Source organism: Leopardus geoffroyi, chromosome E1 (genome assembly GCF_018350155.1).
Source record: "Leopardus geoffroyi isolate Oge1 chromosome E1, O.geoffroyi_Oge1_pat1.0, whole genome shotgun sequence".
Classification (NCBI taxonomy): domain Eukaryota; kingdom Metazoa; phylum Chordata; class Mammalia; order Carnivora; family Felidae; genus Leopardus; species Leopardus geoffroyi.
The window spans coordinates 3117942-3134955 of record NC_059330.1 but is presented as its reverse complement, the minus strand read 5'-3'; the positions used below and the strand labels follow the sequence as shown (position 1 = coordinate 3134955).

The 17014-nt window shown below is 46.1% G+C and overlaps 1 protein-coding gene across 7 annotated transcripts in view; it reads left to right on the top strand.

Annotated features, from left to right (window-relative positions):
* MYH10 (myosin heavy chain 10) overlaps window positions 1-17014 on the top strand; it is a 135084-nt gene that overhangs the window by 49527 nt on the left and 68543 nt on the right. For all 7 annotated transcript variants that reach the window (XM_045490374.1, XM_045490370.1, XM_045490369.1 and 4 more), the window contains 2 exons: window positions 5347-5439; window positions 16027-16090. In XM_045490374.1, the coding sequence (XP_045346330.1) occupies window positions 5347-5439; window positions 16027-16090 (157 nt within the window). The remainder of the gene's footprint in view (window positions 1-5346; window positions 5440-16026; window positions 16091-17014) is intronic.

Sequence of the window (17014 nt, the reverse complement as noted above, 5' to 3'; positions counted from 1 at the left end):
TTTATGGCCCGTATGTATTTTAAGCTGAGGGCCTTGTTGATATAATATGTAAAATTATCCTTGGTTATCCAGGGCAAGTGGTGGAGGAGTGTTATTCTTACTGGTTATCGAATGCTCCCCCCTTCAGGCTCCATAGAGCACAGCCATAGACAGAGCCTTTCCTGCTACCCTGGAGGAGAAGGACATCTGTCCTGGACTTGACCCTTTCCCTGGCACTGGATGGCTTCTGTCTGGCTGTCTGCCACAAGACAATGAAACAGAGCTAATACGAAGCAGGAAAGGACAATGTTCTAGAAATGACTTACTAATATAAAGAAATTCTTAAGTGTCTATAGGAATAGTCCTATAGACAAGATTTTCAGAAACCCTCCTTAAAATTCTCAAGATGTTCTCAGACAGCAAAGCTGTGCTAAGGCCCTATGACGCTCTGTCTTCTCCTTCAGCTGTAGAGAGCAGATCATTCGTACAAAGAGGAAGGGTTCACGGAATCATTGTTGTCCTAGAGGACATTTAAAGGCTCTTTTGCTGACTACAGAAGGAACCTCTAGACCAGAAATTAGCTTTTCTCTGTGTCTTTGAGGTACTCGCTAAAATGACCTGTTAATGTGCACTTGGGTCACTAGTGAATTAGCATTAAATAACTACTGTACAGATCGGGGTTTTCCAAATTCCACCACGGAATCCGTACACCATTACTGTTAACGTTTTGTTTCGATGTCATTTTAAACCACAGAATGGATCGCTGTTGTGTGAGTAGCATGCCTACCCCTGGACTGTACTTTGGGTCGGCTCCGTCGACAGGGGGCACGTTTTCCCAAAGACAGGGCAGCGACAGCTTCTCTGGCCATGCCTCCCTCCCTCCGTCATTGATTTGCATGTCCTGCTGCATGAACTCACTCTGCACAGATCTCCGGGGCTGCTTTTCCCATGTTTATTGTAATAGTAGTCTAGTCCGGTGGGGGCTGTGCTTGTGTTTCTAGAAGACTGAGAAGAACACTGGTCCTCAGTTTTTCCTGCCAGCCCACTTGAGGACTAGGAGATGCTTGTGGGTGGTAGTGACCCTCCCTGCAGAGGGTCCCGTCGAGAAATGACTTCTTTGCCCACAATCGCTCCCCCTTCCTGGGGACCCCCTCACCCCATTTTGAGAATGACTGCCAGCAAGCAGTCTGTACTTTGCAAGGTGTTTCATTTGGTTTGACATCCCTGGTTTGTGAATTTACATTGAACGTTACAGGCAAAACTTAGGCACCCAGGAACCATTTGTATACATTTCTAGCCTTTTGTCACTAGACACAGTATGTGTTGTAAGAACAAGGGAGGGAAAGGCGTTTCGAGGCCCCTGATTTGGAGAGTCCTTCATTTGTCTCTCTCTGCTCATTCCTTGTTTTTTTTAACAGCCATAAACTTCACACATTCATACAGTTCAGCACTGTTGTTTTCATTACACTGAGTTACACAGTTATCCCTGCAGTCAACTTGAGCGTGTTTTCATCCCCCCAAAAAGAAAGCCATTTGGAATCACCTTCCATTTCCTCCCAGTCCCCAGAAATCATCAACATACTTTCTGTCTCTGCGAATCTGTCTGTCGTGCATAGGATACTTGAACGGAATCCTGGCATTCTTTCCCTTCGCATGATGTTTGCACGGTTTATCCGTGTCGTAGCGTGTACAAATACCCCATCCCTCTCCTTGGCCGAACGGTATTCCCTTACGGTAGGTAGGTCCCACTGTGTTTATCCATCCATCCATTGGCAGACATTTTGGATTGTTTCCACTTGGGGGCCATCTTGGACAATGCCCCAGGAACATTTGTGCGTAGGGTTTGTGTGGACCTGTGTTTCCCATTCTCTTGGGCAGGCACCTGGGTGTGAGCCGGCTGGGTTACCGTAGTATTCGGTTTAACGCTTGAAGGAACCGCCCTCCATTCCCACCAGCAGTGCATGAGGGTGCCCCCATCTCCTCGCCAGCACACGTCCATGTCTGTTTTAGCCATCCGGGCAGGCTTTTGTGCTTACCTTTAAAACTTAATCATTATTGTGGAAATAGGAATAGAAACCACTTTTTAGAATTCGGGCCACAGTGGTTAAGCAGTAAACGTGAAGCGTTTACCTGCAAACTTTGGATACAGTTTTTATGACCAAGTTCAAGTCCTGCTTGGCTTTGTGCCCAGCCAGCTGGAGGCAGTCTGTGTGCTGGGCTCCCTCACCATAGGTTGCTGTTACGGACCCTCAAGAGTCTGGCACAGCGTTCAGTGCTACGCCAGAGCCTGAATCTAGGGCAGAGTTAAACACCAGTCAGTGATTTCTAAAACCTAACCGTCCCCGAAGAAGGGACTGCTCCAGGCCAGCCCGCCTGCCCCTCCAACTAGCGAGTCCCCCACCTCTGGATGGCAGCTTCCAGATGACTTCCTATTTACTGCTCTGAACGGCCTTGAACTAAGAGGATGGTGACAGCAGGCACAAGTGCAGAAATTCAAGCCTGCCAGTTGAGACGAAGTCTGGTTCTCAGCGTGACGTCGAGCTGTTGCCACCCACGTTCAGCCCTCTTGTGGGCCCTGGGACACCTACATCTGTACCCAGTCAGGCCTGCAAAGCCCAGCACGACCCCAGCCTTGCTGGCGTTCAACTGGAGTTTTCAAAGGGCTTTTTTTTTTTTTTTTACCAACTTCAAACTCCTCTATCATATCATAGGTAGATATTAATATACCATATAATAAACGGAAGGGTATAGTTTTCATCATGATTGGTAGACCTTTAAAGCATCATAGAATTAATTCTAAATACTTAAAACTGTAAAAACAATTTCAGTAGCTAATGCTGATTAGTTTCCCCTACATTCCCAAAGACCTTTCTCGTTATCATATAGAATAATCGAAACCAGGGCCACTGCCCCTCCAATTCTGGTGGAAGGGTTAGCACTTAGTCACTGTCCCCTGATGGTTTATAACTGGCTTCATAGTTTGGTTGAGAGAGGTTAGCGCCATTTAATCAAAGTGTGAAATTGCACAGCACAGAAATGATCAAATTCAGCGGTAATTTCTTAATTTAAGACCCTTTTTGTGTGCTTTGCGATGACAGCTTTGTGTTCAAGCTTTTTGTGATTCATTGAGGAGCTACTGAGAGCTTTGCTTGGTCCCATTGATGTCACCAGCCCATTAGGAGAAAAGTAATACCACAACCCTGCTAATAACATAGTGACCCCAACAGCAGAGACACAGAAGCGGCCCAGTCGGCAGGTTCTATGGAGACAGTGCAGACCCTTCACCTGATTCTTCCTGCCAACTTTGGCTCAGCACCATCCCCTCCCGAATGCTGCTAGAATATTTCGGGACCTCTGATGCCACAATCATTCAGCAAACACTCCCGCAGCATCCTTTTGACCTGACACTGAGCTAGGTTCAGGGGATACAGCCAGTTTATTAAAAGCCAGCAGGAGAAAGGATGGAATCCGTAAATCACACACATGAGCACACCCACATGCACTCACACACAGAGAAAAGACTCCTTGTAGCCACATCTAGGGAGTATTAAAATGGGATATGCAATACTTTACCTCCAAGTTAGGAAAACATTTGAAAGGTGAAATGTCACTGAAATTATTTTTATTAGGATTTGGCGGGATGATAGTGTGTAATTCTAAGGAATCTATATTCTGTCTAGTTCCTAGATCTAAGTAGCAATAGATCTTTAGTGCAAAGGTAGTGCCCCACTTAGGAAAATTCAGTGTTTTTCTGACGGTTTCTACATTCTGATCACAGGCTGAGTGAGGCAAGAAGCATTCTAGAGCCTGATTTTTGCAGAGCTCGTACACCCAGGGCTTTGCAAGATGCCAGCCGTGGGCACAGTGATGTGGGCGACTGCTGACCTCCAGGGGAAAGGCACTTGTTAGATTACAGAACGATGCCCCTTAATGATGCCTCTCAGTTGTTAAAAATGGTTGCCGGGATACCACGTTTAAGAACCCTGGAAAGCCTATAATGTTTAGGAAGCTTTACAGCAGAAATGTGAAGTCCATAACCTGGGAGACTAACGCTACAGGGAGCATATTATCAAATGCCAGGAAAGGAAGTTCATCCCGCATGTCTTAACGGGACCGGTTCCTGCCTGGTTTCAGTTGAACACCATTGTAGACTGCACTCAACACCTGTGAAGATCTGGGCAGTTCAGATCAGTGCTGGAGGGCAGACCTGTGGGGGGAGCGTATCTCACTGGGTCCTGTGCCTCTGGAGTACTTTCCCACCCTCGTAACAAGCGAAGGAGTCCAATTCCAGAGTTAAACGCCAACTCCATGTATGGCGTTATATTTGTTCTTTTTGGATCTCATCATGCAACGCTCACATAGCAACTGGCCGGTAGTTAAGATCCTTGCATGAGGATCCTTTTATCCCTCTGCTCAGAGAATCACATTTGCTAGTGGTTTGACATCCTGTCTTTAGGTCTAGAATACTGACTGTGGTATTTTAAAATACAGGGGTAAGCTTTGTGTTTGGGAAAAAAGCAGATGTGTCGAAGTTCCTATGATACACTCGAAAATTACGTTCCAGGAACACAACACCACTTTGTAGTGCTTTCCGTGGCCAGAAATAGCATCTTGCTTTCTCATGCAGCTTCTTATTGTGTGTCATGATTAAAGCACATATTAATATACTTACATCTTTTGTTTGTGGAACCTATTTCCTAGCCGAATTTGCACATAAGTAAAGACACTGCATAAAGCCTATATTCTATCCCATACTCTGTAGTAAGCATTTTTAAATTTGAGCAAAAGTCAGCAGCATCCCCATCTCCACCCTCCCTGAAAGTGTCAGTGAGGACATCATCCTGTCGGCATCATTAGGGTATCATGTGCTGCAACCCTTGGAAAAATGACACATCTACCACTAGGATAGTGGTTATTAGAATTGTCTGCCTTCAGTCATTGGAGCAAGGCAGTCTAAAAATAAACAGAAGTGTAAGTATTAATATGTCCTTAATTGAAGTGCCAAGCCGAATTTCATTTCATGAAAACCAGTTTGTTTTCTTTTCAAAATTCTCTGCCTAATTTACATGCCCTGCCCTCAAATTGATCTGCTGTTTAATGTGACTTTTTCTTCCCCTTCCGATCACTTTATACGTGCTGTTTTTCCCTTTAGCAGAGCCTAATATGACTGAGAATAAAGCCACAAAGGTTACAAGATGGCAAACAGAATGAAAACACTGAGGAAGAGAGGAAGTTTATTGTTTTGTTCACCCCACCCCCACCCCAGGATTGGAGTAAAGATGTTAGATTAACCTAATCTGCTTTTATTTGTGTGTGTGTGTGTGTGTGTGTGTGTGTGTGTGTGTGCATACGTGTAATGTCTTTTAGGGGGAACTCGAACGGCAGCTCTTACAAGCGAATCCAATCCTGGAATCATTCGGAAACGCGAAGACCGTGAAAAATGATAACTCATCTCGTTTTGTAAGTTTAAAAGCACCCGAAACTTACAATTTCTCAGATTTTTAGTGAAATGTCTACTGTGATCCAGCAAAGAGAGTACTTGTCTTCCTAGATTTTAGGGAGAGGCTAATAAAGGATGTGGTACAGAATGATACAGTCCTGTAGAAACGCGATGTGTCACATGTAATTTGCAATCTTCTAGTAGTTTTGCATTTTAAAAAGGAAAAAACGTGAAAGTAACTGTAATCCTGTATTTGCATATGTAATTGTGTATTGTACGGGTAGATGATCAGGTAGCCTCTCTGAACTTCGTCTTTGGGGATGGTCTACAATACGTGTTGCCGAGCGGGCATAGAGCTTACATGAGGATGCATGTGGAGTACTTAGCACAGTACCGGGAATGTAAACGCTCCACAAACCAAGTTGGCATTCAGTGTAGTCAGCTGTCCTTTTCACACTTGCTGTTTTCTCCGGGGATATGGATGTCAGAAGAATGCGACAATATGATTATTTCTCTCTAAAAATTACTTTTCTATAAAAATACTCCTCTATGAAAATAGGGCTTTGTTAATTCCTGGAAAGCTCTCCCCTCTTCCTCCGTTTGACCAGCTGTGACCGTTTGCATGAGGCTGTTCTCCTAAGCGGTATGTCCCCTGTCCAGCTACGCCCTATTGACGTGTCAGTGCCAAATCTTCTCTAAAATCATATCCAGTAAAATGGGTGTGCCTGCTGTAAACTTCTTGCCTTGAATTATAGTCCTCAAGATTCAGTTAACCATTTTCCACAGATTGGAGAGGGTCTTCAATTACAGTTATTTCTACTTAAATCATTAGAGTTAATTCTATGTTTTTCCTCCCTCCTCCCATCCTAGAAGTATTTGTACAATTCAAGGCCACATCAAAAGAGACTTTACTAATCACTCCTTCATGGATAATCTGGGGGAATCTAGTATCACGGTGACATACTCTTCTTCTCTGAGTATAATGTGAAGTCCTGGCGTTCATGTTGATTTTCTGATGGCCTGGGTTGTGTGATTAGTGGAAGCAGCCAGATATGGAATCACAGAGGACCCATTGAGCCCGAAGGTAGCTAGCTAACCCTCTGTATGAGTTGGTAGGACTGCCTTGATTTTCTTTTGGAGGCTGGAGGTCCAGGGTTAAGGTGTGGCAAGGTTGGTTTCTTCTGGGGTCCCTCTCTGTGGCTTATAGGTGGCCATCTCCCGGTGTCCACGTGGTCCGTCTTCTGTGTGCATCTGTGTCCTGTTCTTTTCTTGTGAGGACACCAGTCATGTGGGACTAGGGCCCCAGTGACCTCATTTTAACTTAATTATCTTTGGAAAAAACCCTCTCTCCAAATATAGTCCTGTTCTGAGGCAGTGGGGGGCACCTGGGTGGCTCATTCAGTTAAGCGTCCAACTTTGGCTCAGGTCACGATCTCGTGGTTCTTGGGTTTGAACCCCATGTCGGGCTCTGTACTTACAGCTCAGAGCCTGGAACCTGCTTCAAATTCTGTCTTTCCCTTTCTCTCTGCCCCTCCCCTGTTCATCCTCGGTCTCTCTCAAAAATAAATAAACATTAAAAAAACATTTTTTTTTTAAAGAATTTGAGATGGGACACGACTCAGCCCATGGCACCCGAAGAGGTAGTTCGAGTGCGAGAGGCTTTCCACATTATGGAGGAAATAGGAACCTATTTGTTTGGAGTATTGTTTATTCCTAGTAAGATAATCGCTTCATCCAAGTTCATTAGGTCATTATTTTAGCTTTTTATGGACAGAGTGCAATAACAAATATGCCTGTGTCAGGAGAAAGCATAGCTGTGACTTTGGGGTTTGTAAAAGATCTGGGGAAGCTAAGGTTCATTTATAGGGTTTTATCATCCCCTGGGTCATCAGCACTGAGCCTGAGCCACATTTAAATCTTAAATTCTTCCTCCTGAAAGCCCTGCGTTTAGCGGCTGTATCACGGGATAAGAAGACACAGTGAGCTACCAGCTTTGGTATGTGGATCTCCATGCAGATTTACAAGGATTTCTTAGTGGAAAATGCTTTATTTTACTACATAAATCAAGTTACCAGTCTTTTCTGATTTCCCCTGCCCCAAGCCACACTTTAAATTCAGGAGAAACCATTTTGTGCCTGTTTGTCTCATCTTTGCCTGGAAAAGAAATTATTGGGGCACCAGGGTGGCTCACTTGGTTGAGCATCTGACGTGATCTCGGCTCAGGCCATAATCTTGTGGTTCATGAGTTCAAGCACCACGTCGGGCTCTGCACTGATGGCATGGAGCCTGCTTGGGATTCTCTCTCTCCCTCCCTCTCTCTCTCTCTCTGCCCCTCCCCTGCTTTGTCTCACACTCTCTCTCTCTCTCTCTCAAATCCATAAAAACCTAAAAAAAAAAGATAAATTGCTGCCATCCGGTCCTTTGGTAAAGACTGTAGTGAGTGCGTTACTAAGCAGTAAGGACCCATCTGCCTGCCAGCGTTTGTACGTTTGGGACACGTGGAAATATGATTCCGTATTAGTTACCTGTTGCTGTGGAACAACTTACCCTAACCCTGGTGACTTGAAACCTGGATCATTTCCACTTCCATGTGATGGGTGGTTCTGACTCGGCATCTCTCGTGAAGGTGCCACGAAGGTGCTGTTGGTGAGGGCTGCGGTCACGTGAAGCTTGAAGAGGCCGGAGGCTCTTCTTCCAGACTTACCCGGGTAGCTTTTGGCAAGAGGCCTTAGTTCCTCCAAGGCATTCCTCACCTCAAAGACCTCTCTATAGGGATGTGTGCTCATGACATGGCAGCTGGTGGTCCCCAAGAGCAGATGATCCAAGAGAGCAAGACAGAAGCCACACAGTGTTCTTTCCCATCTTAGAAGTCACGGGCCAATGCTCTGATGTAGTTTGCTGGCCACAGAGACCAACCCTGATACAGCGTGGGAGGGGACTGCGCAATGACAGCGGTACTGGAGGTTGGGGGTTACTGAGGCCATCTCAGAGGTTGGCTGCCGCACATACATCATTAGAGAGATTTCCGTATTGACAAAGGCAGGTTATAATCTGTAATTTGCAATACTATGGATTAGCGGTTCTCAATTGGAGACCCTCAGGGGACATTTGGTAGTGCCTGGAGGCATTTTTGGTTGTTTGGTTTCGGTGATGGGTAGAGGCCAGGGATGCTGCTAAACATCCAACAGTGTACAGGATGGACCCCACGACAAAGAATTATCCAGCCCCAAATGTCCATTATGTCGAGGTTGAAAAATCCTGCTCCAGCTTGTTTCTTTAAATTAGAGTCTGAATCAGGGCGCTTGGGTGGCTCAGTCGGTTAAGCATCCAACTTCAGCTCAGGTCATGATCTCACGGTTCATGAGTTCGAGCCCTGAATCAAGCTCTGTGACAGCTTGGAGCCTGGACCCTGGTTTTGGATTCTGTATCTCCCTCTCTCTCTGCCCCTCCCCTGCTTGTCCTCTGTCTCTCTCTCTCAGAAATAAATATACCTTTAAAATTTTTTAGAGTCTGAATCAAAGTAATCGCTTGTCAAAATTTATTTGCAAAGTAATTACTATACACAAGTCTCCTTAAAGCTTATTATTTATGCATCCTGTTCTGAAAGTGCATGTAAATAATTCTGGTAGGAACTGTTTTACATCCTACTGGCAGGAAGAACTTCTTAGGTTGTTTTCTAGCAAGATCCTGCCAGCAAGAATACCTACCCAGTCTAAATCCTCAATAAACCCTGTTTGAGCTAGAGTTCCACCTCCCAAAGGTCTTATTCTGCGTATTCTATTAAAAGCTAATCTCCTGAGGCGCCTGGGTGGCTCAGTTAAGTATCCAGTTCTCGGTTTCAGGTCACGATCTCATGGTTTGTGAGTTCGAGCCCCGCATGGGGGCCCTGTGCTGCGGGTGCAGAGCCTGCTTCAGATTCTCTGTGTCCAAAATAAACAAACTTAAAAAAAATTTTTTTAAAGCTTATCTTTTAAGAAAATATTTTTCATTAAGGCGGTGTTCCTACACATAGCTAGTTCAACTGAGAAACAAAAATGTCTTTAAATTGTTGACTTGGTTGAGTGATTTCGGCTCAGGTAATGATCTCCCGATTTGTGGGTTGGAGCCCCGCTTTGGGCTCTGCTGACGGCACAGGGTGCATCCTCTGTCTCCCTCTTTCTGCACCTCCCCACTCATGCGCTCTTTCAGTAAACATTTAAAAAAAATAAAAATCAAATAGTTGACTTTGGGCTGTAATTCTTAGGAAGTCAACTTCATATTGATATTTATAGGATTTTTCAGAGAAATAGCATAGCCAGCTACTAAACTATCCAAAGGCGTTAACCGCACGAAGCTACAAAAGTAGTTGATTTTAGTGGTTCCATAAAAAATAGCGGAGTGAGTGGCCGCACGGGCTGTCGGGAGCTCAGCTAAGTCGAGGCCTCCCTGTGAAGGTTTCTGTGGGCGCTGCCGCCGCCAACGCTTTGCTTCTCGCGGCATCAGCGGGCGGCCCCGTGTAGGCCCGTCTTTTAATCACATGTTCCGGAATTTCCATCTCGTTGTGCAGTTCGGCTCATTACTGAGCTCCTGCCCTTTGCCGGGCCCTGTGGTGCCGCCTCGTTCTTGCCGTTTGGCGGTCTTCGTGGTTTTCGCAGCTTTAACGTGTTCCAAATGGAACCTTTTCTATTCAGCATGTGCTCCTTCCGTCTTCTGTCACTCTACGGTGCCATCAAACCTCCCGGCTGCGGGAGCGTGAAACGCAACGACGAAAATCCTCCCGGACTCCGCCTTGCCTCGTGGCCGGTGTCCAGACTGGAGTGAGCCCTGTGGGTCGCTCTTCCAGAACGCACTCCCGGTCTGTCCACGGCTGCCCATCTGTGTCTCCTGAGCCCCTGATCGGGTTGTTCGTCCGTCGCTGCCTTCCTCACCGCGCTCCTCGGCGTCTGTGGGCGGCCGCTGTGTGTCGTGCGGGAGCGCGCCGCGTCTCGCGGAAGGACGTCAGCCTGTTCTCGCGATCCTTCGTTCCTGGCACGGCGCCTCGCACGTGCGCGTACGTAGTGGGCGTCTCGTGGTTACGGAATGGGCTCGGTTAGGCTGCGGCGGCCGACGAGGTGCCGCCCGCTCTTCCAGGCCCCGGGGGCGTATCCGAGCCCCTGGCCTCCTCAGGCTCCCCTGCACCCGGGCCTTCAACCTCCGGGCACTGGTGACCACGTGCGCCGGGCCCGGACGCGTGGGCCGTCAGAGATCCGCGAAGGGACGGCTGTGTGGCCAGGACAGGCGGGGGCGGCGCCCCGCGGCCCGCCGGAGGAGCGACAAGTGGCGGAAACGGCGGGTGGACAGGGGAATTGCGCCGAGTCGTTATTTGCGGTGAAAATGCTTGAAACTACAAACTCCCGTCAGCTTTTAGGTTCCATTTGTTTCCATCTCTTTGATCTGATAGAGACGAATCATTTCCTGAAGATGATCTTTTTCTTTCCAAGTTGCGAGCACATGGTCCGTATTAAAGGCGATTCTTTGAGGAGAGCATTACCCTTAGGAAAATAATCGTTCACGGTTAGCCCCGGTCTGTTTGTGGAGAAGTCAGATGCATTCCAGATGGAGGCGGTTTGTGTGAGATGAGTCTCTGGTAACGGAACTTTTAAAATGGGGACTTCACTTTCTGCCTTGTACCCACAGATAAATCTTGCATCTAGCAGGAATCCCTCTGTATTTGTGCAAAAATCTTTTTTTCTCCCCCAAACGGAATCAAGCCATTTTGGCAGTCCCCGGTTTCATGTGCCTTTTTGGTAGATAATGAGCCTCAGTAGCGAGAGCCCGATAAAGGCCCCGGTGCCCTGCCTACCGCTGGGTTACCAGATGACGGTGAAAGCAAGCCAGCGTTCTGCACCCCCACGTGTGCTTCTAAGCAAGCAGACACTAAAAACAGTTTGTAAGTAAATTGAATGCACTCACTGCTGTCTCTTGAGTACTCCCAGCCTTTCCCTAAAGATTCCCCGGGGGCAGATGTGACCATGTCAGCGACAGAGGACAGTTTGCAGCGGGAAACCAATCTAGCATCGAGCCCAAGGCAGCCTTCTCGACAGACACGGCAGCTTCCGGGCCTTTCTGGAGTCTTAGCACCTTGTTCACACCAGACCAGGGGTGTCTATTTCCAGTCAGTCCACGTTACCCCCAGAATCTTTATATCTGTTACATACTATGCAACAAGACCCCTTAGTTCACGTGAAAACCCGTCTTGTTAATTAACGAGCTTCTGGTATAGTTTGGGGGTCACCGTAGCTGAAGCCGTGGACAGCGCCATCTGGCCTCTGGATTAAATCTCGCTCGTTACTCTAGATCAGGCACTAAGGGAACCTGTCGTCGGGGGAGCATAAAGGGGCCTGCGGGTGCCACTTTGAATAGCTGCTAGCCCAGAATGCCGTGTCTCTGGAAAACAGTGGAACCGTTTCCCTTGTAGCCAGGAGGTCAGGATCCAGTTGTGGTGTGTCAAGGACCGGTGTTGTTCGTGGTAGTTTTACTCCAGAGAGCTTGCAGATAAACCAGCACGGAGCCTCCCTTTAATTACCCTGTGGCTTCAAGCAAACTGACAGAAACTGTAAGATTACTCGGCTCCAGTGGTACTCCTGCGAAGCTTTCTCTGTCCTAATCGTGTGACGCTGTTCTCTGTGTCCCCATAGCCCCTCTCTGTCCTTTGGAGGGGCCCTGCCACCGTGTCCCTAAGGTGTCGAAAGAGCAAAAGCCTCATGATTCTGCTTCTGCTCAGGGCCGTTAGGTCAGCATCTCTCAGTGCCATGGTCGTACGATTTGTGCAAAATGGTCATTTGTATAAAAGTAGTACTCGTGTAACCTCACAAGAGCCTGTCTCAAAAGAAGACAAGTTTTCTCCTGTTAAAAAAAAAAATCTACGCAAAACTTCCTGTCCCCACTCCCCCCACCCATAACAGAACCCACCACCCAAGTGAGCAACTTGTCATTTTCGTTTTGCGACTCTGAGTAGCAGAAAAATGCTAAGTGTTCTCTAGCAAGCCCTAAAAGATGGATTTGCGTTGTGGTTTTATTTATTTATTTATTTATTTAATTTATTTTTTTTTTTTTAACGTTTGTTTATTTTTGAGAGAGACGGAGAGAGACACAGCATGAGCAGGGGAGGGGCAGAGAGAGAGAGAGGGAGACATAGAATCGGAAGCAGGTCCAGGCTCTGAGGTGGCAGCACAGGGCCCGACGCAGAGCTTTGAACTCACCAACGGTGAGATCATGACCTGAGCCAAAGTTGGGTGCTTAACCGGCTGAGCCACCTGGGTGCCCCTGCGTTGCGGTTTTAGATGTTAACCTCACGAAGTTCGGTGATTTAACATCAGCTTTTAGGCCAGAGGGCATTGTGGGTGCCAGTGACAGACACCGTCTTGATTTCCTAGAAACCTGGTTTCACGTGTTCTGTTCTGTTGCCTACATACGCCCAGTCATAACTGTCAGACTTGTGGTTCAGCCTGTGTTGGAACGGTTTCTCGTGTAGTCAGAGGCATTTTCTACATGGCCCTGCTCTTGGTCACAAAAGGCCTTTGCATCCTACAGGAATCGTGCTTCTCCCCTCCCTCCTGAACACTCTGGGCGTTAGCAGCATCTGAAGCAGACCCTTCGTGGAATGTCCGTTGTGGGTGACATGGCACCCCTGGTGTTACTGAACCAGCCGTGCATTCCCGGGCAGAACAGGGCTTTCAGATAACGTGAGGCAGGATACTTCCATGGTGGTGGGAGTGGAAGACCCAGGAGGAGGGCGCAGGGGTTCGAGGTAGAATTTACTTGCCTCCCCCATCATTTGTTGGTCCTCCAGCAGGAAATAGCATTAGATTTCCCCCACGTGCATTCTCTTTTCACCTTGTTTTCCTCGCTTGGTTTGCAATTTTTTTAATTGGAAAATTGGGTGAGTTCTCTGTGAATGCGCATGATATTGAACAAAAAAAATAATGGGGACACTTGGGTGGCTCAGCAGTTAAGCATCCAACTCTTGATCTTGGCTCAGGTCATGGTCTTGCAGTTCTTGGGATCGAGCCCCGCGTTGAGCTCTGTGCTGACAGCTCAGAGCCTGCTTGGGATTCTCGCTCTTCCTCTCTTTGCCCGTCCCCTGCTCTCTTGTTCTTTCTTTCGAAATAAAGAAATAGACATTTAAAAATGAAGTATGATTTTAGTGAATTATCCTCTTGTTTTCAATTGCAAAAGTCAATATTACTGAGGTATAATTTGCACATAATATAGTTCAAATTTTTCTGCGGTAGCATCCCAATACTTAAGTACTCGTTTTTTGCACATAGAGCAAATATTTATGTGATAAATGTAGGCCTAACATGGGAAAGGTGAGAAGGGTCCTGGTGGGTAGGAGCATGGGTGGGTGGACTGGACACCCAGTAGAAGGGTGTGGGCCAACGTGTAATCTATTCGTAGTAAATACAAGGAACTAATTATGTTTTTTAAATTTTAAATTTTAAAATTATTTACAGGATCCTAAGATATCTTCCTTGGTGATTTATAAAAATTAAGCTGAGTTTTGCATCAAATAAAATTCACCCTTTTTAGGTGTACAGTTGGACAGGGTTAGACAAATGTGTATTGTAGGGAGCCCAACACCGTGGCCCAGAGACAGAATATTTCCTTCCCTTGGGAAAGCTTCCGTTTGCCTTTGTGTAGTCTGTGTAGCCCGGCCCTGGGAACCACTGATCTCTTTTGTTTCCATGGTCTGTTTTCTTCAGAATGTCCGGTGAATGGGCTCCTACAGTATGTAGTGTGTTATGTCTTGCTTCTCTTGTACAATGTCCATCCACGTTGTTGGGTATTTCACTGGTTTGTTCCTTTTTATCACCCCCTAATATTCCACTGTGTGAATGGACCACGATGTCCTTGACCATTCTCCACTTGGTGGGCATTTGGGTTGTTTCCATTTGAGGGCTGTTGAGAGTCAAGTGGCTTTGGACATTCATGCGCAAATGGGTCACTGGGATTGGGATCGCTGGCACATAGGGTGACTTAGGTTTCACTTTATACGAAACTGGCAGACTTTTCCAAAGTGGCTGTACCATTTTGTATTCTTACCAGGGTGATAGGAGCGTTCTGGTTCTGTCTCCTTGCTGGTCTTGCTTCAAAACGTCAGCCATTTTAGTGGGTGTGTGCTGGTATCTCTTTGTGCTCATTTTATTTTGCTTTTCTCGAATAACCGACGACGTTGAGCATCTTCTCATAGACTGTTGACCATTTACGTATCTTCTTTGATGAAATAACTGTATAAATATTTTCCCCAGTGTTTTCCTTGGGCTATTTGTCTTGTTAACTGAGTTGTAAGAGCTTTTTAAATATCGTGCGAACAAGTCTTTTATCAGGTAGGTGTTTTGCCAATATTCTCTGCCAGTGTGTGGTATCACTCTTCATTTTCTTTACAGTGACTTTTGAAGAAGTTTTAGATTCTGATGAAACCTAGTTTATCTGTTTTTAATTGATAAACCCTAAAGCTTCATGCTCTTTGCATTCTTTCTAGGACATCTTTTTCTGCTAAGGTCATAAATGATGGTCTCTTATTTTTGTTGTGGAAGCTTTACAGTTTTAGCCCATCCTTTTAGGTTTGTGATCTCTTTTGTGTTAACTTTTTTACGTGGTATGAAGTGTCTAGGTTCTTTTGGTTTCATTTTACACATTTCTCAAGCACTGTTTGTTGAATAGATTGGCTTTCTCTATTAAATTACCTCGGTGCCTTTTGTTGAAGGTGAGTTGACCGTTCCCATGTGGTCTATTTGTGGACTCTCTTCTGATCCCTTGATCTGTATCTCTAGCCTCCCACCAATACCAATCTAACCTAATAAACACAGCTTTCTGAATTCTAGTAATGTGAGTCCCTGAGCTCTGGTCCTCTTTCTCAACATGGTTGTGATTTTTTTTGTCCTTTCCATTTCCCTATAAATCTTGGAATCAGCTTGTCCATTTCCCCCCAAGGAAAGCCCTCCAGTCCCTTGACCATTTGTTTGGGTGATGAGCGAGTGTATAGTGTTTTTACATCATCGTCATTGTTAAGTTTATTTGTTTTGCAAAGGGTTAATTTGGCCTTTATATCTGTATTTATAGGGGAGATACTTGCTTTTATTTTCGCCTTCTTGTTTTTATGACAGCTGTACCGTTTGGGGTATTCCATATTACAGGAACTGTATGAAATGAGTTACAAAACAATCCGTTTTCCATTTCCTTAAAACAGTTCTGTGTGTCGTGGGGAGACCAAGTATTCCTTAGGGATTTGCAAAACTGTTACACCAGACCAATCCATCATCTTTTCAAGAAGTAATTCTGTTTGGGCCGAATGAAGTGTTCCTTTAATGCTGTCAAATGTCTTTGATCTCAGATTATGTGGAAGAGCTTCTTAAAAGTTGTAAACGATTAGGGTCTCATTTTTACTATGTCACAGTACAGGAAGGTAGCCTATCTGATTGCTGCTTTTTTTGGAACTTATCCAGGCTTTTTCCTTGTCTTTCTATTCGAGGCAGTAATTAAGACCCATGTTTGCAACCAACTGATGGATACTTACCGTGAGGCACTGGCTTGTTACACCCTCTGTGTCCGTCCTTACTTTCAGTTTTCTCCTGATTTACTTTCAGGGCAAGTTCATCCGCATCAACTTTGATGTAACTGGCTACATCGTTGGGGCCAACATTGAAACATGTATCCTTTTCCATGACTGCATAATCAAACCGAAGAGGCGGTTGATCTTCCTCCGGCCCAGGGCAGCCCCGTGTGGCATCACTCCCACTCCCCAGGTGATCAGACTGAAGCCCAGAGGGATCATGACGTGGTCAGACACTTCCAGCTACTGAATGTTAATGCCAGAGTGTGGTGGTGGTGGTGGTGGTGGTGGTGGTGGTTTTTCATGCCAGTCCATACCGTGTTCACACAGCCGGGGTAGAGGAGAGTCCCACTGAGGGGAGAATCACCTGCATTCGAACCCAGGAAACGTTGGCGCGGTAGGAGAGCCTTGAGGTGAGCACCTCCTGTTGAACTGCTCCTGAGTCCATGTTGGGTTAGCCCTTGTTTACCGTCTGCTCGCGGTATTAGTGGGATGGGCGTATACCCCCCCCCCCCAACAAGCCTTCTGCAAGGGCACAGTTCCCGTAGTTTCAGTTAGCGTTACGCAGAATATAAGTAGAGGAGAAACAAATGTCAAATACGAAGAGTCGTCCTAGAAGATGTCATCTGCATAGAAGGGCCTTAAGAAAAGAGAAGTCTATGTAGAGTTACTTGGATTAAAGAGGTAAGGGGCACCTGGGTGGCTCAGTCGGTTAAGTATCTGACTTCAGCTCAGGTCATGATCTCCTGGTTCAGGAGTTTGAGCCCCGTGTCGGGCTCTATCTCTCAAAAATAAATAAACGTTTAAAAAAATTGAAACAGAGGTGATAAAATGGAAAGGATTCCAAGTGATAGTGTCCCAATTAGGAAGGATACAGGTGACAGTTCTCTGCTACCTCTGACAAGTATCAGGGACCCTGTGATAGAAGTACAACCTTTCGATCCCTCAGGTAAGGGATAATTCAGAATTGTATTTTACGTCTCCAGATACGCTCAGAGCCAGAAAGTACAAGAAACACTTGG